This window comes from Schistosoma mansoni, chromosome 3 (genome assembly GCF_000237925.1).
Source record: "Schistosoma mansoni strain Puerto Rico chromosome 3, complete genome".
Lineage (NCBI taxonomy): Eukaryota > Metazoa > Platyhelminthes > Trematoda > Strigeidida > Schistosomatidae > Schistosoma > Schistosoma mansoni.
Window position 1 is genome coordinate 27,247,909 of NC_031497.1, and position 27,969 is coordinate 27,275,877.

The following is a 27,969-nucleotide window of genomic DNA, read 5'->3' on the forward strand; positions in this document are numbered from 1 at the left end:
TATATTTAACACATGTTCACGATGTGTAATCTAGTTATAGTCAACATTGTATAAGATGAATATCTTCAATTGGTTATCCAAAGGATTGTTACCACTAAAACCAGATCCTAGATTAGATACATTTCCTTTAATGTCTTCATGGACACCTACAGCTTTAATTACATTAACTTATGTTATTGGAGTATATGCTTGGAAAGTTGAATGTTTAAAAAGATATGAAAAACAATTGAAGAACAAAGAAGAGTTTAATTCTGTCATGAAGAATGCTAAATCATTATCGAATAATCTTATAAAACAACTTATGATATTATATAATGGGATAATGGTTATCTATTCTGCTATTATTTCATTTAGTACTATGTGGGCTGCTTATAATTTAGGTTATGGATTAGGTTGTGTAGAGCTACCAGATCCTAATGATGCTAATAGTGATATACTTGTATGGATTGGATATTTTTTTTATTTTTCTAAACTTATAGAATTGTTAGATACTGTTTTCTTTTTATGGAGAGGTAAAATTGATCAAGTTACATTCTTACATGTATTTCATCATGCAACTATGCCACCATCAATTTGGTGGGGAGTAAAATATGCACCGGGTAAGTTCAAGAATTATCCTTTGCTTCAAATAAATTTACATGTATAATTAGCTCTGGAAAGCTTTTACTTATCTGTATACGCCATATTAATCAAGTATGTCGATAGCATTCGATCAGCACTAAGACGGACTTGATACCCATGGCATTTATCACCACCCAGTGATCAATCAATGGTGATTACATCTCAGTCCTACAGGAGGTCGGTCACAGCCCGAATAGCTCAGTGGTAACATCTCTGACTGTGAAGCTGAGTGACACGGGATCGAATCCGTTAGGGAACACTAGTTCCCTCAAGATTACAAGTACATCTTGCTGACGAGTGTCAAGTAGCACGAAACCCGGGTCTAGGGTTTCCTGTTGACCACCTCCAACTACCATTTAATCAGGTTTGTCTGTTAGATAGTTAATGTTGACTAGACCTATGGATCATTAGAACTAGTGACTTATTTATTTATTTATTGAAACACAGAAATATTGGTACAAAGGAGCACCGAATACATATGCACCACATAAATCACCTGATTTGTATGTGGGCTGTGATACTGACCGGGTGCCCAGACCGGAGCAGGTGATTTTTTTAAGGAGCCACTCTCCGAGCCTTCGACCTAAAGATCTTATCCATAAGGCAGTCGAACAACGTAAAGAGATGCAGTCCCATGTTAGTCGGTGACCAACAATAGGTTCATACACTGTTTGTTCACTCAGGATACTGGAGCCCATGTACAATATTGGTTTGTAATCAGGGCTTTTCAACTCCAATAGGTGAATCGTCTGTGTCCATCAACCCGATTAAAGCGTTGGACATTCACTTTTCGTCCTCTCAATTTCGTAAACCACACCTCTTTTGAGAGAAGTTAGTGAGTAGGACTTCCCTGTCAATGGCTGTGTATGCGTGGTCATGTGAGAGCATTTTGAGAGGGAGGATTCCCAGGTAGTGTGTGCGTGTGTGAAAACCTCATTCAGTAAATTAATAAGTGCTTTGAAGATGATCAAACAAACTGTTAATATAAGAGCTAGATTCTGCTAGATATGGATAACTAACGAGATTCTTCAACCGACCCATTATTATAATGTATACTAAACATGAATTTGTTAGGACATACCTATGGTGCTCAGTTATTGTATTGGGTTTATGCCTTCATTACTTAATATGAAATGAGTATAGAAAATTTTCTTTTTCTATATAATCCATTTGATGAAAGGTGAACACGGAAATGTACTTGATGAATGAGTTACATTACAGATGATTTTCAAGACCACTGTACAAATTCAGGGATGATGAATGGTTTGATGATTGCTTATGGTATCTCATTCTTCACTTAAAAGTTTGTAGCATATAGACTGGTTGATTTGGTCGCACTTTATGTGAAATAGACTTTCGAGATATCATGTGTTTTTCGATCGACTTTTCTATCTAATGTGACCTATTAAGTAGATATGATATTCAATTCATGATACAAAACAAAAGCGAACTGATTAAAGTGGTCATCAGTTATAAAAAACAATCGAAAATATCAGAGAAGAAAAGACCGAGATCATTAAGAGCTACACAATGTTCATGTTCTAAAACCTTGTCAGTGTATATATCACTGTAATAAACAATGGGTTGTATCATTTCAAAGATAGTATCACTTCACTACCATGATCTGATATCATTTAATTGACTGAGTTATTGTAAACATCTTTTAAAACGTCATTTCACAAAATCAATGATTGTGTGTGTAGAAAGGTGGTGGTGAATTGTCATGTGGACAAGTGTTGATCGTCTTGACCACTTGAAGTCGTGTATACTCACTACTTGATAAACTGACTTACGTTTCTTATGTGAAATGCTCTTTCTGATAGATGGTGACTTTCAGTTCATATGTAATAGTTACTGGTTAGTATGCTTGATAGTGTGAGTCTGTTGAGTTATTGCATTTGTCTAAATCAGAATAATTCCGAAGTGTCGCTCACTAACAAGAATGTGAGTAAATTCCTTTGAACATTCAATTTACTTTCATGCCTTACTGTGATGAATAATTTATAATGATGCAAATGTTTGAAAAAAGTGTTTTGTATTTACGGGCAAACTGGTCACACTCATTCATGTATATTCACATTTTATGACCTGACCTCGACTCTCATCATTCTATACTTGAATTGAAGTTGACAGAAGAAAAGTGTTTGTTCGTTGTGTAATGTGAAGAAGTTATGCTGATGAAGGTGAATCGATGTGAATGTTGTCGGTTGTACGAATTGACTGTTTACATTTTGTGTTGTTAAGTAAACTGTTCAATCATGAATTTCATTGAATCTTGATGCAGTGGAAATGTAGTTTGACCTGATCACTCTGTCAAATAGAAATGAAGATGTCGAGTCAGAATGAATAGATGTGGATCAGTGTGAATTGATTTCGAACCATGTCTATGGACCTAGTTCTAATCGACAGTTGATGACTCGATGAACTGATGGTATGTCTGTTTGTCTGGTGTAAACGTCTTGCCAGTCTACACATTGATTGTTCATTATGGAGTTGAAGATGTTTTAATGGACCAAGGTGAATTTGTTTTCAGACGAAATCTCACTTTGAGTTCAAAAATCTTGTTTCACTTTTTTCAAGTCATTCGGATGATAAAGTATTGATTCTTTGTCAGCTGAGTTAATTTGGGTATGTTTTGCGTATACTTAAAGTCGGTGTTCCTCCATAAGTTGTGTCTAATATTGGAATGAAGCTCTGGAAAGATTACCCAAGACTCGTCGTTAGTACATAAAGTCATTGAGTATGTATCTGAGTCATGTTGGTAAATGCAGTCTACCTTATTCTAGTTAGCGCGATACCTCTTGCTTGCAGATAGAGACATTTGGTGACATGGTTTGCCGTTAAACATTTCTTCCATATATTTCCTTAAATCTTGAGTGCTAGTATTCTCTAGTATATAACTTTTCATTATCTTCTTAAAGCATATTCTCAAGACGTAATCATTTACATCATCATTTCCGTTACAAAATTTTGACTTACTGGCTACTCATCTCTTTAGTTTCATCTTGTTACTCTATTTTGATATGGCAAGTTAAGCTAATACACATTTCAGAAGGGGATTTGTGGAGATTTCAGTATTTTTCAAAGTTGGAATCATGAGTCAATTGAAGCTAGACCACCATCGAAAACCTGGAAGCACTGGACGGAGTCCAACCACGTCTGTTGTGAGATAACAACTCACTGAAGGCAATTGGTGAATGGTCGCTCATAATTCGTGGATTGGTTGAAGTTAGACATTAACACCGTTGGATGCCGGTTAGCTCAGTGGTCTATCGGTTAAGGGCTCTGGCTCGAAACTGGTAGGTCCTGGGTTCGAATCTCGCGAGTGCGGGATCGTGGATGCGCACTGCTGAGTAGTCCCATAATAGGACGAGACGGTTGTCCAGTGCTTCCAGGTTTTCCATAGTGATCTAGCTTCAATTGATTCATTATTTCAACCATAAAATTACTGAAATCTCCACAAAACCATCTTCTGATAATATGAGATTTGGCAGAAAAATATTTTTGATATGAAGTTAGTTTTCTAGTAGTTAGGTAAGAATCAATAGACGATCACTGAAATCATGTGAGGAACTAGAAAGTAAAAAAAAAATAATTTTCAGAATAATGAGATGAATTAAAGTTCATTTATAACCCACTTCTATATTGATGAGGCAAGATAAAGAAAGGGGTTGAATTAACTTTTCAAGTTCAAAGAATAAATTTTTCAATGTGGATTGCAATAACTTCAACCATATAAAAAAGCCCCGAAATGCTCTAGTACGGCCGAGAGTACGGAGAGTCCGCTCTCCCTCTCCGAATGTCACGCTTATATTGCCACTTTAAAGTGTGTCTTACGCATTGTTTTCTCGTAGAGAGGGGTTGGTTTACGAAATTAGAGTAGAAAAATCGAATATCCAAGGCTTAAACTAGGCTAGTGGGTACGGAACCCTGATTTCAAACCGATTGTGTACGTGCACTCTAGAATCTTGAGGGAAAAAAATAATGGTGTATGAACCTATTATTGGCAACTAGCTACCATGAGACTGTATCTCCTAACGTCGTTCTATTGTCTTATGGCTTAGACCAATATTTATGTGTTCAAATAAATAAATAATATTTGATCTGATGACTTTCAGTTCATATGTGATAGTTATTGGTTAGTATATTTGATTGTGTGCTTATTCAGATAATTAAAATAACCCATAGTGTCATTGAATAAGAAAAAGAGAATTCAGCGAAATCATTTACTTAAGCTGTACATTCGTATGTATAACTATATGGAAAATATATATCTATAGGAGTCTAGGAAAGATTACATTGTCGATTGATTCGACAATCAATCAAAAATGAGGTTACGTAATGATCAAGGTGTAATGAAGAAAATAATTTATGGGTCAGTCAGATAATAGTCCAATTGACAGATATACAAAGAAAAGCGACAAAGATCATAATAATTGGCCGAATAATTATCAAGAAAACTTGTATCATATGCTCACTAGTGACTAGCTCCATGAGGTATTTCCTGTAGTTCTAGTGAGAAGCAGTAATCAGTGGAGTTCAACCAGGTCTGTTGGGAGATATCAACTCACTCAAGACATTGGTAAATGGTTGCTCAACTTGATGGACTAGTTGAAGTTAGACATTAACACCGTTGGATGCCGACTCAGTGGTCTAGTGGTTAAGCGTTCGCGCGCGAGACTGATAGGTCCTGGGTTGGAATCCCGCGAGGTGGGATCGTGGATGCGCAGTGACACTGAGGAGTCCCATGCTGGGACGAGACGGCCACCCAGTGCTTCCAGGTTTTCCATGGTGATCTAGCTTCAACTGATTTATTATTTCAACCATATAAAAAATTACTAGAATCTCCACAAAACCCCCTTCTGATAATTGATTAGAGTTAAAAATGCAGAACTGTAATTTAAAGAAATCGATAATAATCAAATAAAAGTGCAGAAAAAAACAACAATCAGAAACATACCCATTAAGAGAATTCGAGTCAAGGAAGGGTGTGAAGTTGGATAAATCGTTTCTGTACGCAAAGTTCAGGTTTGAGTACGTGGATTGCCAATGCCTTAGCAGTGCACAGAATATTGATCCGATCCTCCCTCCTATAGACATATATTTTCCATATAACTGTATATACGAATGTGTGCTTGTTGTTGTTGAGGTTTCCCAATATCATTATTATCAGTCCTAATTTATCAACTCAACTTTTATTCAGTATACCATCAATAAAGCATCTGTTTATGAGTTTATTAATGAAATTGAGATGAAAATTAATTGATTCACGTGTTGTGTAATATGCTTGGAAGTGACATCCTAAAACCGTGGATTGGTTGAAGTTAGACATTAACACCATCGGATGCCGGCCAGCTCAATGGTCTATCGGTTAAGGGCTCTGGCGCGAGACTGGTAGATCCTCTGTTCGAATCTCGCGAGGCGGGATCGTGGATGCGCACTGCTGAGGAGTCTCATAATAGGACGAAACGGCCGTCCAGTGCTTCGAGGTTTTCCATAGTGATCTAGCTTCATTTGACTCATGATTTCAACTATGAAAAAAATTTCAGTCAGATTCGGACCCAAGACCTACCAGTCTCGCGCCGGAGCACTTAACCGATAGACCACTGAGCCGGTTGGCGTCCGATGGTGTTTATGTCTAACTCCAACCAATCCACGAAGTTTGAGCAACCATTCACCAATTGTCTTCAGTGAGTTACTATCTCACAACAGACGTGGTCTGAACTCCACTGATCACTGCTTCTCATTAGAACTCCAGGACATGTATCTTGAAGTCAATTGACTCACGCTTTCAACTATGAAAATACTAAATCTCCACAAAACTCCTTCTGATTAAATAAAGATAGAACAAATATTGATGCAGAATAATATGAATTCATTATATTTCGTGGTTTCTCATCAGCTGCTTACAACCAAATATGCATTAGAGTTTTATCATTGGGGTAATAAATAATATGGAACAATTGACATAATTGAATGTAAAGGATTGGAATAACAAAAGTCATCGATGATAACTATATATATGGGCAAGGAAAGGTCAGAGGTTATTAGGTATTGAAATAAAGGGAGGCGTAATAGTTGAGTGGAATTCAGAGACAGATAAAATCAAAAATGTGATTATTTTAGAGGTAGTTGAAAACAATTAGGGTGGGTTACGTAATGATTGAATAATTTATAGATGTAGTTGAAAACAATTAGGGTGGGTTACGTAATAATTGAATAAGATTTGGATAGTTCATATAATTAGGAGAGACAAATGAGCGGAAATGTGTGAGAGAAAGGGTGGTTTAAGAATTGGGTATAAAAAAAACAACTGAATATTAACCAAAATTGAACTAATAACAACAACAAAACTGAAACAAACAAAAAAAACAACAAAAATGGGTTACCAAGGTAGTAATAAGTTTATCACTGTCTCTTTTTGAATACATAGGTCCGGTTTGAGTTTTTTTATCGCGATCGCCTCAGCAAACCGGAGAGCAGTTGTACTTCTTTGTTTACTAATGATTTTAAAGGCATGAGAAATGTCGATGCTGTGCCCGGTGTCGAGTAAATGCCGAGCTATCGCACTGTTGAGAGCCCTGGACCCTTGCAACCTCAGTTTCTTGGGAACATGCTCAGAAATGCGGACATGCACTCTTCTCTCGGTTCTTCCAATGTATGTGCTTCTGATTAAAAGGATTTAATAGAAAGAACTTCAGAAATGTTCCGTAATAATGTGGATTTCTTTTTTAAATTGAAGTAAATGTATATAGTTGAAATTGTGAGTCAATTGAAGCTAGACCACCATGGAAAGCCTGGAAGCACTGGACGGCCGTTTTTGTCCGATTGTGGGACTTCTCAATGCACTCCATACTGGCCAGGCTATCATACCAAATTAAGTAATTTTCTTAAGGGGCCACTCCTCTGGCTTTCGATATAGAGGTGTATTCTATAGAGCAATAAACCAGCGTCAAAAGAAAAACTCATAGTACCTAGAAATTTATATAGGTTTATACTGTATTCGTTTTCTCAGGTTCTTGGAGTTGATTTGCACCATTAGTTTGGATCCAGGATTTTCCGACAGTTTTAGGTGATGTTTTCATATCCACAAACTTAATTTAAGCTCCAAATATTAGATTTCCATCATCTCACCCTAGTAAGAACACTCCATCTGAAGGCAGTGAGTAGAGCTTTCCTGTAAGGAGTTACAAATACATGTTCATATTAGATCATTTCGAGAGAGGAGGGAACTCTCCTCACCCTTGAATGTGCTAGAAAATTCGGGGACTAAATTTTGGATTCACACTGGATCGAATAAAACCCAAAAACATACTTGTTAATCGATTTATTTCACTATTTTTCATGGATTTATGAATGAAATAATCTGAAAAATCGAAATCTTTGACAACTGAATTGACCTGTAGCACTGTCGTTTTATTACAGGCACTGAAATTTAAATATTCTAATATAGACAACGTTGTTTCTTCTGTTCTGTAAAATAGATTATTAAGTGTCAAGGCTTTTTAGACTCGCCCCCAAATGCCCTGGTTACGGTCGAGGGTGAGGAGAGTCAGTTCTCCATCTCCATATGCTCTCACTTGACCACGCGTATACAATCACTGAAAGGAAAATCCTACTCATTACAGTTTCGCATCACGGGTATTGTTTACGAAATTGAGAAGACGCAAAGCGAATATCCGGTGCTTTAACCGGGTTGGTGGATATAGAGGATTCACCTAGGGAAGTTGGTAAACTCTGATTTCAAACCAATGGTGCACATGGGCTACAAGATCCTGAGTGAACAAATGGCGTATGGACCAATTGTTGGTCACCGGCTGTCATAGGACTGTATCTCTTTACGTTGGCCCATTGCCTTGTGGATCAGACCTTTAGATCGAAGGCTCCGGGTATGGCCCCCTAAAAAACCACCTGCTTCAGTTTAGGCACCTGGGCAGTATCACAGACCTCACACAAATCAATTAAGATTTGTGTGGCGCACATGTATCTGGTGCCCCTTTGTATCAATATTTATGTGTTTAAATAAAATAAATAAATAACCTGATACTTCGGTATTCATCGTTATAATTTTTTTCTCTCTGCACTGATACGATAGGATTACTCGGACCGATGAATATAGATACTAGACTTTGTCTCTTACGATTGACTGACTTTTATTAGGGTTACAGAGTAATGTATGAGTATTCTGAATGTTTTAGACATTTCAAAAACGTTTCTTTCGAATTTATATAATCAAGCAGTTAATTAAGCATCTTCAGAAGGGGGTTTTGTGGAGATTTTAGTAATTTTATATAGTTGAAATCTCGCGACGCAGGATCATGGATGCTCACTGTTGAGTAACGGCCGTCCAGGGCTTCGAGGTTTTCCATGGTGGTCTAGCTTCAATTGACACATGATTTGAATTAAGCATTTATTGTGGCGAATTAGTGATGATACAAATCTATATTCAATCACTGAAACTCAATTTAAAAACCCATCAAGTGTGTTTCGAAGCTGAACATACTAGTCTGTACTCGGTAGCTGAATATTCTGTTCAGTAATCCTCCAGTATTGTTTTATGCCTGTAGGATGTGGTATTTGAAAGTGTAGGAAATTCGTGTTGATAGTATTTTCTATAGATATCTATAAAGCGTTGTTAGAGTGTGGTGGAACTATCAGGTGAATAATGCTGAGGTTAAATGTAGGGTACTTGACTGAAATGACAGATGAATTGATAAAGTCACAAACCTAAGTAGCTGGTGGATGTATGTGGCTACTTTGATGTAGAATGTTGGCTAGTGTAGCAGATAGCTTCAAGAATTCCAAGAATAGCCAAACCAAGACATGATATCATTTCATGAAATCATAGGTCGTTTGTCTGAGCTATCATGTTAGGTACAGAATATCCGTTTAGAGTTTGTATGACTTTCATGACCAGTTTTTTAGCGATCTTAGATGACGTAGCTTACAAGCATTTTATTTCAATATTTCTTTAGACTTTGTAATTGCATATTCCATTTCTTCTGTTTGGATCATATTGTTTGTGTTAAGCCTTTCTTATTATTACAACTCCTTTGTTATCCATCTTCTTGACTGAACCATCTCATTGTGATTATGTGATGTAACAAATTGGGCTGGTTCATATTCGTCTCTGGTTCTATGTCGCACCCGACTGACCGATAGATAGCCGCTTAACCAATTTTCCTCTTTTTTTGAGCAATACTAATTAATCATTTAGTCATAAATATATGATCTGATATGAATGTATATCAGTTTACATTATCTCAACTCACCTCAAGGCGTCAAGGGGGCGAGCCGACATAAGCTATCATAAGAATATGTTCACTCATTCAACCTCCAATTTAAAAAAATCCAAGTATTCAAATAAATGGTGGTAATAATTCACTGGTTTTGTATTAGTGATCTTTACATGATCACTATGTGGGCTTGTGGAGATTGTTGAGTGTTATTTAGATCACAAACCGACATGAGTTAACCCCCCACTGAAAACTAGGAAGCATTAAACAGTTGCTTCGTCCCACTGGTAGACTCTTCATCAGTGCGCATTAATTACCTTACCGGGCGTCAAGACCGGGACCTTTATGTCTCTCTTTGCAAGCGCCAAACCTTTAGATACTAGGATGACATTGGTGTCCAGTGCTTCCACGTTTTCAGTGGTTGTCTAACTTTGGTTGGTTTGTGACGTTAATAAAACCTTAATGTTGTTAATAATAAGATATTAATTAGATAACAATCGTAGACCGAGTCTATCCTATTTAAAGCGATCAGTTTGTGATATTTGTATAATCAAAAGAGGGTTTTCTAAAGATTTTAGTAATTTTGTAGTTGAAATCATGAGTCAATTGAAGTTAGACCACCATGGAAAACGTCGAAGCACTGGACGGCCGTTTCGTCCTAGTATGGGACTCCTCAGCGGCAGTGCGCATCCACGATCCCGCCTAGCCAGATCCCAACCCAGGACCTATCAGTTTCACTCGCGAGCGCTTAACCTTTAGAACCACTGAGCCGGCCGGCATCTAATGGTGTTAATGTCTAACTTCAATCAATTCACAAAATTGAGCAACCGTCCACTATGTTGGTCTAGCTTCAGTTGACTCATGATTTCAACTATAATATTTGTATCAGCAAAATCTAGAATTTTACTCAGTTATCACATGATAGCTCGTCTATTTTATACTCTGAGGTTGTAAACTACATAACTTACTCAAGAACAAATCATATTTATAAATTGAATCATATACATTGGGATTTATATTCATCACCGAAATAATGAGAATCGACCATAGAATCTAATAAACCATAGATATTCGTTGATTTTCACCATGATCTAAATTTTGGAATAAAACATAAAGTACTAATCCTAATGATAAATTTATGTGATCCATGCCAATATCCGTAAAGATCGGTCATGCACAGACCGAATTACGACACTACGGATCATCGTGGAACAATCAGTTGAATGGAATTCGTCACAATACATCGACTTTATTGACTATGAGAAGGTGTTTGACAGTGTGAACCAGAGAACATTATGGAAACTTCTTCGACACTATGGAGTTCCTCAGAAGATTGTCAACATTATCCGGAACTCATACGACGGACTACAGTTCAAAGAAGTTCATGGAGGACAGCTGACAGATGCATATCCGGTAAGGACCGGAGTCAGACAAGGTTGTCTACTTTCCCCCTTCCTCTTTCTTCTGGTGATTGACTGGATTATGAAAACCTCGACATCTGAAGGGGAAGCACGGAATACAATGGACATTTCAGAATCTATTAGATGATTTGGACTTCGCAGATGATATAGCCCTCCTATCTCATACACACGAACAAATATAGACGAAGACAACTAATGTATCAACAGCCTCTCCATCAATAGGCCTAAACATACACAAGAGAAAAAGCGAGATTCTCAAATACAACACAGAGAACAACCCAATCACATTTGATGGCGAAACTCTGGAAGATGTAGAAACATTCGCGTACCTGGTCAGCTGCATCATTGATAAACAAGGATGTAAAGGCGAGGATTGGCAAAGCAAGGACCACATTCATACAATTGAAGAATATATAGAACTCAAAACAACTGTCAACTAACTTCAAAGTGAGAATCTTCAATACGGACGTCAAGACAGTTCTACTGTAAGGAGCTGAAACGTGGAGACTTACTACATCCATCATCAAGAAGGTACAAGTATTTATAAACAGTTGTTTACGCAAAATACTCAATATTCACTTGCCGGATACTATCAGCAACAGCGTTTCATGGGAGAAGACAAATCAGCTTCCAGATAAAGAGAAAATTATGAAAAGACGTTGGAAGTGGATGGAACATACATTGTGGAAATCACCAAACTGTATCACGAAGCAAGCCTTAACTTGAAATCATTAAGGGAGGTGCAAAAATGGAAGGCCATAGAACACATTACACCGGGAAATAGAAGCAGATATGGAAAGGATGAATAACAAATAGAAAGATCTGGAAAGGATTGCCCAGAACAGGGTTAGATGGAGAATACTGGTGTGCGACCTATACTTCTCCATGAGGGGTTACAGGCGTAAGTAAGTAACTAAGTAAGTAATCCCAATATCATTGGTTGTAACAATTAGTATATAAAGAGAGTAATGCAACCCCTCATCTATTTTTAAGCCAAATAAGATTGAACAACAATTAAACTTTCGATATATACTACTTTATGTAATCAAAATGCCTTATCAACTAATTGTATGTATCTAATCAATAATGTATAATCCGTTTGTTATTAAATCAGGTCAACATTTATGTAGTTATCTTATTCATTTCTTATATACCCTTCATTTAATAATGTAACATGATTAACTATTATCAACAATCAATCATTTATCTTTTTAATACAATTTCAATTGAACTAAATATTCATTAAACTAGTTATTAGATACATAATTAATGAATAGACTAAATTATAATCAGTTTAAGATGTAGTTTAAATCGATAACTACATCTCTGTGCTAATATGGTATGAGAAATCGAATTGATGTACATATGTACGTACGTACGTACGTACATATGTACGAAGTTCTACGTTGTGACTGACTGACTGAATCAGTTTAAGATTTATTTTGAGAATAACTTTGCACCAGGCTTTGCCATCAAATGCTCTGGTACGGCGAAGGTTGGGGAGAATCCTCTCTCCCTCCCTCTCCAAATGCTCTCACATGGTCAAGCGTATATATAGCCTCTGTCAGGGAAGTCCTACTCACTGCCTTTCTCGCACCACGGGTGTTGTTTACGAAATTGAGAGGACGAAAAGCGAATGTCCGGTGCTTTAACTGGGTTGGTGGATACGGCGCGTCCACATAGGGGAGTTGGAAAACCCTGATTACAAACCATTGGTGCACATGAACTGGCTCCAGTATCCTGAGTGAATAAATCGCGTATGAATCAATCGTTGGTCATCGGCTACCATGGGACTGCATCTCCTCACGATGCTTCACTGGCCTGTGGATCAGATCTTTAGGTCCAAGGCTTAAGATCTGGCGTCCTAAGAAAACCATTTGCTTCGGTTTGGGCACCTGGGCAGTATCACAGCTCACACAAATCAAATGAGATTTGTGAGGCGCATATTTATCTGGTGCTTTCTTGTAACAATATTTATGTATTTAAATAGATAAATAAATAAAATCTCATATGCACTTTTAAATATTTAGGAAATTGTCCAAAATCGATAACATGCAACGCATTCACTTAACATTGGTGACGTTACCGATAACATCCTCAATTAGCCGTATGAAGTCAAATAAACAAATATCAGTTGAAATTAGACATTAATATCGTTGGATGCCGGCTCAGTGGTCTATAAATTAAGTGCTCTGGCGCAAGACTGGTACGTCCTGGGTTCGAATCTCGCGAGTGCCGGATCGTGGATGCGCACTGACACTGAGGAGTCCCATAATAGGACGAAATAGCCTTCCAGTGCTTCGACGTTTTCCATGGTGGTCTAGCTTCAATTGACTCATGCTTCAACTATGAAAATATCAATTAGTTGTATCTAAAGCTAATCAACAGTCACATTCAGTCAGTCAGTCAGCTACAACGTCGGACCAAGCACATACACCCATCGTTTCAAATCTATACATTAATCAGAGTGATGTCTGATTTGTTGTACTATTATAACCCTTTTAAAAAATGATTCCATTTTCTTAATCCTGTATGCTTTTCTTGTTTTTTTTTGTTGTTGAACATTTCAGGGGGTATAACTTTTATGTTTCCATTAGTAAATTGTTTAATTCATGTTGCTATGTATACATATTATGGATTAGCAGCGGCTGGTGCACATCATTTATTATGGTGGAAAAATTATTTAACTATAGCTCAAATGATTCAATTTATTATATTTATTCTTCATCAAGGTCAATTATTTCTACCCTCAACAACATGTAACTATCCTAAAATATTCCCAGCTGCTATTATATTATATGCTACTGTATTCTTAATATTATTTACTAATTTTTATATTAAAGCATATTGGCATAAACAACGATTAGCTAAAAGTTTAGAGAAACATCAACATTATCACCACCACGACCACGGCCACCACTCCCACCACCAACAACAACAGAATGGTAGGCAACAATTTCATGTGATGAATGGTTCCATGAAACAGATGAATGGTTATGGTACTCATATGGATTGATTAAAACTCAAAAAAAATTGTCTACCTATCTTTCATAAAGAAATCCGTTTTCTTCGTAACCAAGTTGTTGTTTTTTTTGTTGTTGTTGAGGAAGAAATTGATTATTTTCTTTCCCATTACCCCCCCTCCCTATACCAAATGTGTGTGTGTGAGGGGGGTGGTGGTGGTCAGTCCTAGGAGGTTTTCTTCTCAATTTCTCACTTCCATTACATGTATGCATATTATTTATTCAATTATTATTTTCTTATGTCATATAATGAGATGAGTTCTTTTGCAAAGGTATCAAACTTCATTTAAATGACCTACTGCCAATTTGTAATCTGTATGTATCAGTTACATAAAGTGGATTTTTGTGTAATCCACTACGGTTTGTCAACATTGACAAACAAGATGGGTGAAAGGTTTTTTATCATCCATCCTAAAATAGACCACACTACACCTATTGGAATATCTCTGTGGCTATATCTATTAATGTATGTATGTATGTATTTGTTCGTTTACAAATCTTACTCCCCCTCCCTCATTTATTGTTCTTTTCAATCTTTGTAAAATTGCATGAATTGTGTATAAATCATTAGTAGTATATGTATACATATCATAAAGTATTGTAAGTATATGTATATGTATAATAAAGAATTCTTGATTTTTACTATTGTTAGCTTTTGTGTTAAACTTTGAATGATAGTGTAAATTACTTCAGCTTTCATAGTTGAAAGTATGAGTCAATTGAAGCTAGATCACTATGGAAAACCTGGAAGCACTGGACGGCCGTTTCGTTCTATTGTGGGACTCCTCAGTGGCAGTGCGCATCCACGATCCCACTCCGCGAGACTCGAACCCAGGACCTACCAGTCTCGCGCCAGTCCACTTAACCGATAGACCACTGAGCTAACCGGCATCCGACGATGTTAATGTCTAACTTCAACCAATCCATGAAGTTTGAGCAACCGTTCACCAATTGTCTTCAGTGAGTTCCTATCTCACAACAGACGTGGTTTGAACTCCACTGATCACTGCTTCTCAGTAGAACTCCAGGAATTATTTTCAGCTTTGTTTGAATTTTCAACTGTGTGGGCGATTTTCAAACGGACATTAACTGAAATTGAATATCTACGTAAACTAACAACAGGTTTATTTTCAGGTTATATGGTCGAGTTCGTATGTTTTTTAAGTAGCCACTTGTAGGTAATACCAAGCATCTCGTTAAAGTAATCTAATCCGACTTTATAAGTATACAGATCAATAAGTATGTGGGAATTGTAGAGATTGTTTGATTTGAAGACAGTTAAGATTATGGATTAATATTAGTTAGGGAACTACTAAAAATTAACGGCACTGGGGAACTATTTCTTTGTAGTATGGAGTTCGGCATTGTAAATTTATGTAAAACGTCTTTGAATTAATCACTCCTTTTGATAAGCTAGAGGAGTCTAGACATTTCACAACCTTGTGCTCACATGATATCTCAAAGTTAAACAGTTGATGAGATTATAAACAAGATAGGCTATTGGAAGATGATTATGCGCCTAGTCAACGTCTCAGACATTGTCTTGATCAGAATAAAAGGTTTATGTGTATACCTATTGTTTACGGACCACTTTAGTTCATTTAACAATTTTAGCTCTCTACTCTTTTCTTAATCTCACTGGCATCACTGAATCAGTAAGCATATTGGAATTGTGTCTGAATTAAACGGTCACGGGAAGTGATATTTCACGAGTTTATCATCGTGATAATTATGATTTGCTCATCAGAGGCAGGTTTTGAGACATTTCAGTGAGAAGTAGTAGCTGGTAAACCTAAATCATATTGGAAATCTAACAAATGACACCAGTGACAGTGAATAATAATTGATAAATAGCTCTGGATGACTGAAGTTGGAACTGTTCATCATTGCGTGCCGATTCCAATAGTTTATTCAATAAGAGATCTTCAACTCTTGGGTTCGATCCCCATCTGGGTTGCAAGTTTGTACTGCTGAGGAGTTCTGGACTGATTAAACGGTCATCTATTCATGAATAAATTAAAGTCATTAGTGTGAATATATCTTAATAGATTCATCATGATAAGCGTATTTACAATGGATTAAAACAGGTCGGTATAAAGGTTGAACCCTCAAACTTCAAGCATTTGAGTCTAACTGTCCTCGATTGAATAACTGTATGTAGAGGGATACAAGTATAAATCGTATATCTCTACAGATTAATCATAGATTCTTTAAAGAGAAGGAACACACATTCCAGAAAATGTCAATCCAACGTCTATATGTACAGGTGCATAGAGCCAGTTCTACTGAACAGTCGTCAGGATGATCATTTACATAGAGTTAAGATCCATTTATTACACATGTCAAATTTCGAAAATGTTAGTTAAGTGTAGATTAGATTAAAGCTAGAAACGGTATTTAGAGATCAAGTTTCTTCCTATTTGGAACTTATCTATTGTTTATGCCTGTTTCTCAATATTGAAGTTCCCGTTTGTACTCGAACCCACTACCTTCAGCTATTAATCTCAAGACCGAAGTGGTTAACAGACTATTTTTGAATTCATTCATTATAATGAATAACAATTATGTAATCAGATGAGAATTGAATAAACTGTGAAATCAAGGTAACTAAGCAGTTCCTTAGGGAATGCAAACTATCAAAAATGATCTTTTACCCGATGTTTTATCCCGAAATATGCTGACATACTGAAACCTCTCTAACGGGTTTATTAAGAGGACGCGCTGAATCATTAACTACGAAACCACAAGGGATTCAAGCCTTCGAACAGCTGGAAAACGCATTAGACGCAGAGGCATTGGTTGTAAGACGAAATGTTGAATCACCTTTAGCAGTAATGACCAACGCCTATGATGTAGTAATAGGTGCTGGACTTCAGTAACCTGTCAATTAACGATCTCAACTCATTTCATTTATCTCGAAAAAGTTAGACGCTATACAGACAAAATATAACAGCTTCAATAGAGGACTGTTAGCTGTTTACGTAGCTATCAAGCACTTCCTATGCATGTCAGAGAGAGATGTCTTTAGTATATTTGCGACCATAAACCTCTAACTAAAGCCTTGGTACACGTAGCCCGTGAGAAATTCATCTGGTGGAATTCATTTCGAATTTTGCAACTGAAAATACACCGGGCTCATTATCGAGATTAAAAATCAATACCTTCTCAATCCCTGATATAAGTTTTCAGGTCATGGCGAAGCATCAAACACTCTTCATGGAGCTAGAAAATCTTTTGCCATCTACGGAAACAACATTGTTATTTCAAAACATCTCTATAGACGACATGGACACATTGATCTGTGATATCTCAACAGGTAAAACTCGCCTCCTGACACCTTATGATAGGAAACAAGACATTTTTGAAAAATTACATAACATATCTCATCTAGGTATTTAAGCCGCAATAAATCTTATTAAAGATAAGTTACTATGGCTAAACATACACAAAGATTTATGAAAATGGACACGAGAGTGTATCCAGTGCTAGACGTTGAATGTCCACAGGTGCATCATATCTCGCAGATAGCTCTAGATTCTACCACGTTCATATCGATATCATTGAATCGTTACCGATTTCCAATAGGTATACGCATTCACTAGACACGCCAGTATCAACATTTTCAAATTACCACTGGGTTGTAAACTTTAGTGTCACAACAATAACTACGGCTGACTACGGAGCCCAGTTTGAAAGCAAGATTTTTCAACAACTTACAAATACTTTAGGCATAAAGAGTACTAGAAACATAGACTACTATCCGACTGCAAACGGGATGATAAGAAGGTTCCATCGACAGCTAAAAGCCTCAATGATAGCCACTGGGAGAGATTACAAATGAGATGTCAAGCTTCTTTTGATATTATTAGTCATCCGTTCAACTATTAAACAAAACATCGATTTTTGTGCTGGTGAGTTGGATCTTGGAAACAATGTTACGTGAACGTTTTGACCCTGCAACAGATATTTCAGCAAACATAACCGACTATGTACAGCAATTAAAATGACAGATGGAATCCATTAAATTCATCAAATAACGAACATAGAAAAGAAGATCATTCGTGCTCAGTGAATTAGATAAATGCTTACATGTATTCGTCAGTAATGATAAAATACGACACTCGCTGTAGACACCGTACGATGGTCCTTCCATAATCATGCAGAAAGTCACAGTAGAAAAAGTAGATAAATATGACACTGTTAGCATTGAAAGAATGAAACTAGAGTTTCTAGAGAGCACTGAGAAAACAGACAACGTTGAAATCGCACAAATCCACTGCAGAAAAAGCATCCACATCGACATTCAGCATTAACAGAAAGTACGACAAGATCAGAAAAAAGAGTATATTGGCCAGACAGATATATGGCAACTACCATATATATGTAAATCAATTTCTGAAATTATAAGCAAAGATAGATAGTGGCTAGTTGTGGAATCCATTATTATTATTATTATTATTATTATTATTATTATTATTATTTACTACGTCGCTTTTTCACTCCCTTTATTCTCAAATTGTGTATCCTTCCTTTCCAACTTATGCAGTAGCTCGCCCATGGTGGAACCTCTGTCCTATCTAAACGATCTCCAGTCACTGTCTGGTTGAAAGTGAATGCTTCCCCTGATTACGAATACTGAAGCAGTCTTTCTGAAACCACGTAAACCGTTCAAGCTGGCTTCCTTCAACGTTCGCACACTAATGCAGATCGGACAACAGATGGGGCTGGCTATGTCATTAGAAAGTCTTAATGTTGATGTTTGCTGTCGATCCGAGACCCGTATTCAAGACTCTAGTGAAGTACTACAAATTCGCTCTCCATCTGTCGCTTCGAAAAGCTTGTTTCACGTGCGCTTATCCGGGGACTCTGTGGCATCTTCGTCTGGTCTTGCAGGTGTTGGTGTTGCACTAAGCGCTAGGGCTGAGGCAGCACTAATCGATTGGATCCCCATTAACAGTCGGTTATGTGCTGTTAGATTAGAAAGTTCCATCAAAGTGAGAAGAAACCGGCTTGAGAAACGGTGTCTTTTCGTCATCTCCGCCTATGCCCCGACAGATTGCAGCCCGGATGCAATCAAGGATGAGTTTTACCACCAGTTAACAGTTCTTCTCCAGAAAGCGCGTTCGACAGATATTGTAGTATTAGCCGGGGACTTGAATGCTCAGGTCGGGCGTCTAGGCACAGAAGAGAGTCGTTTAGGTGGCCGATGGGGACTTGTTGGTCGCAGGACAGATAACGGGGACCGTTTGCTGCAACTGTGCACAGACCACAACCTGTTTCTGGCTAGCACTAACTTCCGGCACAGTCATCGCCGATGTGCCACCTGGCGTCCTCCCTCTGCATCCCAAGCCTGGACTCAGATTGATCACATCGCGATCAGCTACCGCTGGCGTGGTTGTGTACAAGACTGCTGCTCCTTTTGGAGTACCTATCTGGAGTCTGATCATGCCCTGGTCTGCGCCAATCTCACCTTACTTTTCAGTGGCCGAAGGATTGACCACCACCAACGGATCGATGTTAGTAAACTGGCTGCAACATCTGTTGCAAGTAAGTATCGAGCGGAGTTAGCCTCTAGGCTAGCTACCATCCCACCGAAAAGTATAGATGGGCATTGGTTGCATCTTCACGACGCCATGAAAATGGCGAGTAAAGCCGCTTGCGACTTCGCGAAACGTCCCGCTTACAAGCACTGGGTTTCTTCTGGCTCCTTACAACTGATGGAAGCCCGTCGGTCTACTCCACAAACGAAGGCTGTTACGTGGTGAAATCGGGCAAAGCTTGCGTAAGGACCGAGAAGCCTGGTGGTCGGAGCGTGCTAATGAGATGGAAGCAGCAGCTGCATCTGGTAACTGCCGGAAGCTCTTCCAACTCATCCGAGCCACTGGCAGCAAGAAGTCCGGTGTGAGTGAAACAATCTACGAGGATGACGGGATGCCAATCACTAATATCTCTCGACGTCTTGGACGATGGGCGGAATTTTTCGAAGGGCAGTTCAACTGGCCTGCTGCTCCGGCAACATCAACCAGCTTGTCCTGCCCCCCATTGCCGGTGACGACTGATCCACCAAACGAGGCGGAAGTCCGCAAGGAACTCCAACTCTTGAAGCGCTACAAATCACCTGGCCCAGATGACTTACCTCCGGCTCTTTTTAAAGATGGTGGTGACTTTCTGGCTAAGGAACTGACTGTGTTGTTTGCAAAGGTTTGGGAGCAAGAAAGTGTTCCAACATCATGGAATGAGTCAATAGTCGTCCCTGTCTTTAAAAAGGGTTCACGTTGTTCCTGTAACAACTATCGGGGGATATGTCTACTTCCGATCGCGTCCAAACTATTGGCTTCTGTCATTCTTCGTAGGTTGTTTAAAACCCGAGAACAATTGACTCGCGAGGAGCAGGCTGGTTTTCGTTCTGGTCGAGGATATATTGATCATATCTTCACCCTCCGCCAAATGTTAGAATACCGTCATACTTATCGCAGGCCAACAATCGTAGTGTTTCTTGATATCAGGGCTGCCTTCGATTCGTTGGACAGGACTGTACTCTGAGATTGTCTATTGAAGAAGGGTGTGCCTGAGAAGTTCATTAACATCTTAAAAGCCCTGTATACGAACACCTCAGGCAGAGTGAGGACATACAACCACCTTTCTCCCTTGTTCCATTCGAGCAGTGGGGTTAGGCAGGGTTGCCCGATCTCACCATTCCTTTTCAACTTTTCCATCGACGACATCCTGGAAACAGCTCTGGTGGATGTAAGTAATGGCGGTGTGGATCTGCTGCCTGGAGAACGACTTCTCGACCTCGAGTATGCGGATGATATTGTCTTACTGTGCGATAATGTCCAAGGCATGCAATCCGCACTTAATCAGTTGGCAATCAGTGTCCACAGGTACGGCATGTGCTTTGCACCCTCCAAGTGCAAAGTACTCCTGCAAGACTGGCAGGATTCTCATCCTGCACTCACCCTAGACGGTGAGCAGATTGAAGTAGTTGAGAAGTTCGTGTATCTAGGCAGCTACATAAGTGCTGGTGGTGGCGTGAGTGATGAGATTGGTGCACGTATAATGAAAGCCAGAGCGGCTTATGCCAATCTGGGCCATCTTTGGCGCCTTCGTGATGTTAGTCTGGCTGTAAAAGGTCGGATCTACAACGCATCGGTGAGAGCAGTTTTGCTCTATGCTTGTGAAACCTGGCCTCTCCGAGTTGAGGATGTTAAACGTCTCTCTGTGTTCGATCATCGTTGTCTCCGAAGGATTGCTGACATCCAGTGGCAACACCATGTTAGTAATGCAGAGGTTCGGCATCGTGTGTTCGGGCGCAGAGACGATAATTCAATTAGTGTCACCATCTTGAAACACCGACTTCGGTGGCTTGGACATGTTTTACGAATGTCGTCCCAGAGAATTCCACGTCGTGCATTATTTGCCGACTCTGAGACTGGTTGGAAAAAGTGGAGAGGAGGTCAGTGTATGACATGGTGTCGTGGCATGAAAGAGAACTGCAAAGGGCTAGCTTCTGTTGGTCCTTCACGACTCCCTGGATGGGGTCCGAGAGATAGTGCAACACAGTGGCTAGAGACGTTATCAGATATGGCTCAGAATAGAAGCCAGTGGCGAACCTGCTGTAACCTTCTTTTACTTTCTACATAAAGAGTGGTTCTAACTTTCTTAACTGAAAGAGTCTTCTGGTTGTACATTTCAATCCGCCTTATCTTTTCATCCCTTCTCTTCCTACTTTCATTATTTTGTGTGGCGCATATGTATCTGGTGCCCTTTTGTACCAATATATATGTGTTTAAATAAATAAATAATAAATAAATAATAAAGTCTGACGCGCATTTCGTCCTATTTGGGACTCGTCAGCTGGATATACCTGCATCACAAAGTTGATGTTCACTCTAGGACTCGAACACAGTATCTTTCGCTTCAAACGTCATCACGTTATCCACTGATCTACTAAGTCTTGATAGCCACTTGCTTTTGCAATGGGATGAAGTTTAAATTCCCTTTGTATTGTTTGTTTTGAATCTTCCCATTGATGTTTAGGACTGCAATGGATCAGTCTCTTATTAGCACATTTACATACTGTGATCAGTTCGGGTAAGAGAATCTAAACTCTAATTTTATAACTTTAACTTCCAATCCTAATTTTTCACTTTAATTTATAATCACATATTGACCTTAATAAACAGTTGGTGTTTTTTCAAGGTTATGGCATAATTGCCCAAGGTCGTCCATAAATCCTAGTCTTGTTTACAATTACAACCTTCAGTCAAATAAATTAGTCTTACACTTCTTATACTTTTCTAAATTTCAAAAATGAATTCCATTTATTTGCCAAAAATGGAGGGGAGAGGGGAGGGGGTGGAAATTAATCTTTAACTAATTAATGTTTATTCATTTCCTTACTTGTTGCCAAGTTATTTTCTTATGATTACGTCACATAGAAACATAATTTTTTTTTTAATATTTTTTATTTATTTAATCAATAAATCATGTTTATTTCAAGTGTAAAGAACGTCTAACATCATTCAATGTTCTGTTCTGTTGTGTTCTCTCTCTTTCTTTCTCTCTCTTTCCTTCTCTTTCTCTCTCCTCCCTTCTCTTTCACTCTCTCTTTCTCCTTTTTGTTGTAGTGTATAAACAAATCGAAGTTATTAATTACACTTCAAAAAAAGAAAAGAGAAACTATTTTGTCCTAAAATGAATATCCATTTGATCTCATTATAAGGACAATTAGATTTTCTAGAAGAAAACAAAAAAAAACCCTTCAATGAAGTATGGTATGATTGTTCTTTTTTCTTCAAAAGGTATTGATAGATAGATTATTGAATAAAGAATCTATTATGTTTGTATGAATGAATACAAGTGATTGATAAATTATTTTAGAAGGGTGTTTTTGTAAAGATTTCAGTATTTTTCATAATTGAAAGCATGAATCAATTGAAACTAGACTACCATGGAAAACCTGGAAGCATTGGACAGCCGTTTCGTCTTATTATTGGACTCCCCAATGGCAGTGCGCATCCACGATCGTGGATTAGTTGAAGTTAGACATTAACACCATTAGATGCCGGTCGGCTAAGTGGTTCTAGAGGTTAAGTGCTCGCGTACGAGACTGATAGGTCCTGGGTTTGAATCTGGCTTTCTTGTAATCCCACTAGTTCGACAATACAGATTCTGTATAGTTGAAATCATGAGTTAATTGAAGCTAGAATGATAGGTCCTTGGTTCGAATCTCGCGAGGTGGGATCGTGGATGTGCACTACCACTGAGGATTCCCACAATAGGACAAAACGGCCGTCCAGTACTTCCAGGTTTTTCATGATGATCTAGCTTCGATCGACTTATGATTTCAATTATATAAAATTACTAAAATCTCGACAAACACCCTTCTGATAATGCAGATTCTGGTTGGTCAACTTAGCCGGAGTTGAAGAGATTTTTCTGTATTGACTGATTGATTAATTTTGTATTTTCCTCATAAAAAAATCATTCTTAAGATGCGTTTAAAAAGTTTTAGCTATATGCAGTTAATGTAACTTATTCTATAAAGGGAAATATACATACAGACATATATCGATTTTCATCCTTGACAAACATATGAATGATAGGCTGGCTATAGAAAACAATAAAGAGCTTCTTGGAATAAAAAGTTTTTAATAGTTGAGATCATGAGTTAATTCGAGCTAGACTACCATGAAAAATCTGGAAGCACTGGATGGCCGTTTCGTCTTATTGTGAGACTCCCCAGTGGCAGTGTGCATCCACGATCCCGCCTCACCAGATTCCAACCCACGACCTACCAGTCTCGCGCCAGAGTACTTAATCTCTAGACCAATGAGTTTACATCCAACGGTATTAATGTCTAACTTCAACTGATCCACGAAATTGAGCGACACATCCACCATTGTCTTCAGTGAGTTACTATTCTCACAACAGACCTGGTTGAACTACACTAGTCACTGCTTTTCAATAGAACTCCATGATATACCTTATAGCAACCATCCTACAATCAATTTCAATTATAGCCAATTTTGGTTAGGCCCTTTTTATTAATTTACTTAACAGACATCATCATTTGGGTAGTAACAATTTGCATATTCTTTGCACGGCTATACCACTAGAGCACATGACACTCTATCCGAAATGTTGACTACTTAAATATCATTCGATGACTCATACTCCTCCCCATATATGTACGCACGCAAATATTATTATGAGCCTTTGTTTTGCTTTGCTGTGCCCTTATCAAATCTGACTATAAATTGCCTATGTAATTGCTTGCTATTCGCTCGCTTGCTCCTCGTTCGCTTCCTTCGCTTATTCGCCTGTTCACTCGCTCGTTCATATTCGCACAGGTGTTGTTAGCTTTCTAACCTGAGTTATTCGACAATAAACTGTAGTCGCTGCTATCCTTTGTCTTCTGATTTTACGCGCCGTTAAGATTAGAATCATAACGATTATCGAAGTAAACGATTAACGAATCGCGGCACTACAACCTCTTGAAACTAGTCACTAGTGAGCATATGTTGATTAATACTAGAAGGGGTTTTTCTCAAAGATTTTGAGATTTATTCATTCAAGATTTTCATAGCAATAATTCCTCTAAACTCAAGTTCAAAGGTTGATGCTTAAAATCTCTGAACAGTTTATGACATGATCTCTTTCTATTCTTCTACAGATTTGTATATTTAATAAAATAATATAAATACAAATTCACTTGGTATTGTTTGTTTGTATCTTCCCATTGTTGTTTAGGACTGCAATTGATCAGTATGTTATTGGTATATGTGCATCACATGCGTATTGCCTCGATATTACCTTAACTCACAAGCATTATAAGCAGAAATGGATGGCGGCTAACTATGCAATCCAGGTTGTGATTTTCATCCTATTTGAGACTGATCAGATGGATGTACCTGGATTTCAGAGTCAACGTTCCCTCTGTGACTTACGGCAGTATCGAGGCAATCCGTATTGAATGTACATATCCCCAAAAGAGAATAATCATTTGTAGTTCTTAATAAAAATGTGAAAATTCAAAGAATTAATACAAAACAGAATAAGGAGCAGTGGACGGCTATTTCGTCCTAGTACGGGACTCCTCAGCAAAGCGCACCCATGGTCCTGCCTCGTGAGATCCGAATCCAGGACCTGTCGTTCTCGCACGCGAACGCTTAACCCTTAGACTACTGAACCAGCGGGATTGTGGATGGGTACTGCTAAGGTGCCCCAAAACTGGACGAGACAGCCGTCCAGTGATTTCAGGTTTCCCATGGTGATCTAGCTTCGATTAACTCATGAATTCAACTATTAAAACCCCTCTCTGAATAAATAAGTCTTAAATGATCAATATTTTACTCAACTATTGTGAATTAATTCATTCTTATCAACAAAGATTGACATATCCCCAGAGTGATACACTAAATCATAACGAACTAAATGAATCTTTGATAAGGATCATCTTCATGAATAAGTCGTTGGTTTACTTTTTTCTTTTATTCAACTCCTTTCCAAATTTCCTTAAATATATATACTCTTCCCTCCTCCCACTTCAGGGTTTATAGAAAAAAACTTCAGATTAGATTCAAAGCGGGTAGTTACAAGGAGTATCTATGGTGAATCTAACATTTATGTGAAATCTTGAATGATGTGAAGAATGTTAAACTGAAGTTCAGAATAATAGAAATAGAAGCACAAATGAAAACTCTATAAACCTATTTCCTATGTGATTACAACTGATTATTATTATCATTGTGTCCCGGTGATAGGTAAAGGTCATACATATGGCGGTACAATCGAAACAATTATTAGCAACACATTAAGAGATGTTGTAAGCAACGATGAATAGTGGCTAGCAGTGGAATACAGTTTCACGCGCGTTTCGTCCTTTTTGGGACTCCTCAGTTGGATGTACCTGCATCTCAGAGTTGATGTTCACTCTGGCATAGTATGCACATATGCCAATTAGAGACTGACCAGTTGTAGTCCTAAACATCAATGGGAAGATTCAAACAAACAATACCAAGTGACATTGTATTGTGTACATATAAGTGTGTTTCTATAGATTTTTGAAATATGTAATAGATTAACACTTTGTTTAGTACTTGATGAATGAACAGTGGCTTAGGGCAAGATGTTCTCTTCATATACTTGTTTCTACATGGTTACTGTTATATCTAGAGCTGAGATTCTTGCTATGCCACGTACTACTAGACTGCTTGAATGACCGAACCCGCAACGTCGCAGGAGAGAAGACAGAAGACTAGTAAGTAGGAATGTATTTCCCAACACAGTGTCAAATATAGTATAAAAGTTTCATGTATTTATAGTTTTTTGGGTGAAAGTAAATCATAATTTCGGACAGTCAATAGGCACATAGGGGGAAGCCACACGTTGACATTCTAGAATGTTCCTCTAGTGGTGATTGGATGGAATGTCATCGGCTCTTTCTGGGCTTCTTGAGGCTTCCTTGAGTTTACCGACGAGCCATCCTTACAGTTACTTGCATGATGTCGTCATAAATATGATCTCATTAAGTTTTACGATTATAAAGAAAAAAATTAATCATTAGAATGGAATATGAAAATTTACGTCATGAACTGATGTCATTTATATGACCATTGAGAACCAGGAAGCACTGCAGAGTTGTTTAGTCCCGGTATTGAACATTATCCACGACCCCCTCAAGGGTCGAACCCAGGACTTTAAACTTCTGAGTTGTTATTCGATTTTTTAAAGTTGTAACTTTCATCTAATCGTGATATTGAATAAAGATCATTCATTATTGATGATTGTGTGTGGGGGGTTATGGAGACCGTTAAATTCTACTCAGATCACTAAGTTAAATAACCATGGAAAACCTGGAAGCATTGGAGAACTGTTACATTCTCATTTAGGACTCCTCAACGGTGTGCATCTAGCAGTCGTGAGAAGCCGTGACCACTGAAACTCAACTGCCTTGGTTATGATGAGGGTACTCACTGAAAGTAGTAACAAACGGTCTCTCACTATCGCCAATTGATTGCCTAAGTGGTCTAGAGATAAAGAGTTCTCAAGCGAGACCTGAGATTGTATGTTGGATCCCCAGTGGCGGTGTTGTAGATGTACACTGCTAAGAGATCCCATACTAGAACTAGTGCTCCCAAGCTTCTGACTGCTGTTTAAGATAGATTTGTTAGTGATCCCAATTAATATTACTTAGTTATCTCTTTTGTTGAAGTTGCTTATTACTGGCCGACTAAGTCTGAAACGAAATTGCCATTTTCATAATGGCCTACTAGTTATTTATGATTCACAGCGACAACTCTTCATCAGTAATATTCTCCAAACGTCGCAACAACAGAGTAGAGAGAGAGGCTTCTTGAGAATAGTTTTCTACTCCCAAAAGTCGAAAACTTATTTTAACAATTCTGCATGTATAGTAATAGCAGTGACCTTGAGAACATATAACAACATAGGAAACTTAAAACGAAAATAATCATTCAGAAGGTTGTAAGAGTTGGTGTGATAATATGAATCAAAGGTATTCGAGAACACATTTCTTCCTCGAAACCACTATTTACTAACAGAAGAAAGGAAATTAAATCATCTGAGACCTTCCAAGTACCATATACCTCTCACCAACCACCATTGTCGAACAATTATCCAGTTCCATCTAGGTCAGAATAA

General features: G+C 38.1%; 1 protein-coding gene across 1 annotated transcript; it reads left to right on the top strand.

Moving 5' to 3' along the window:
- Positions 1–55: 55 nt before the first annotated feature.
- On the top strand, positions 56–27,969 carry Smp_130370 (elongation of fatty acids protein 1; the record flags this gene model as incomplete). The annotated part of the gene is made up of 3 exons (XM_018799836.1): positions 56–599; positions 13,849–14,037; positions 27,824–27,969. The coding sequence occupies 3 exons, from the start codon at positions 56–58 to the stop codon at positions 27,967–27,969; spliced, it is 879 nt and encodes a 292-aa protein (XP_018651585.1).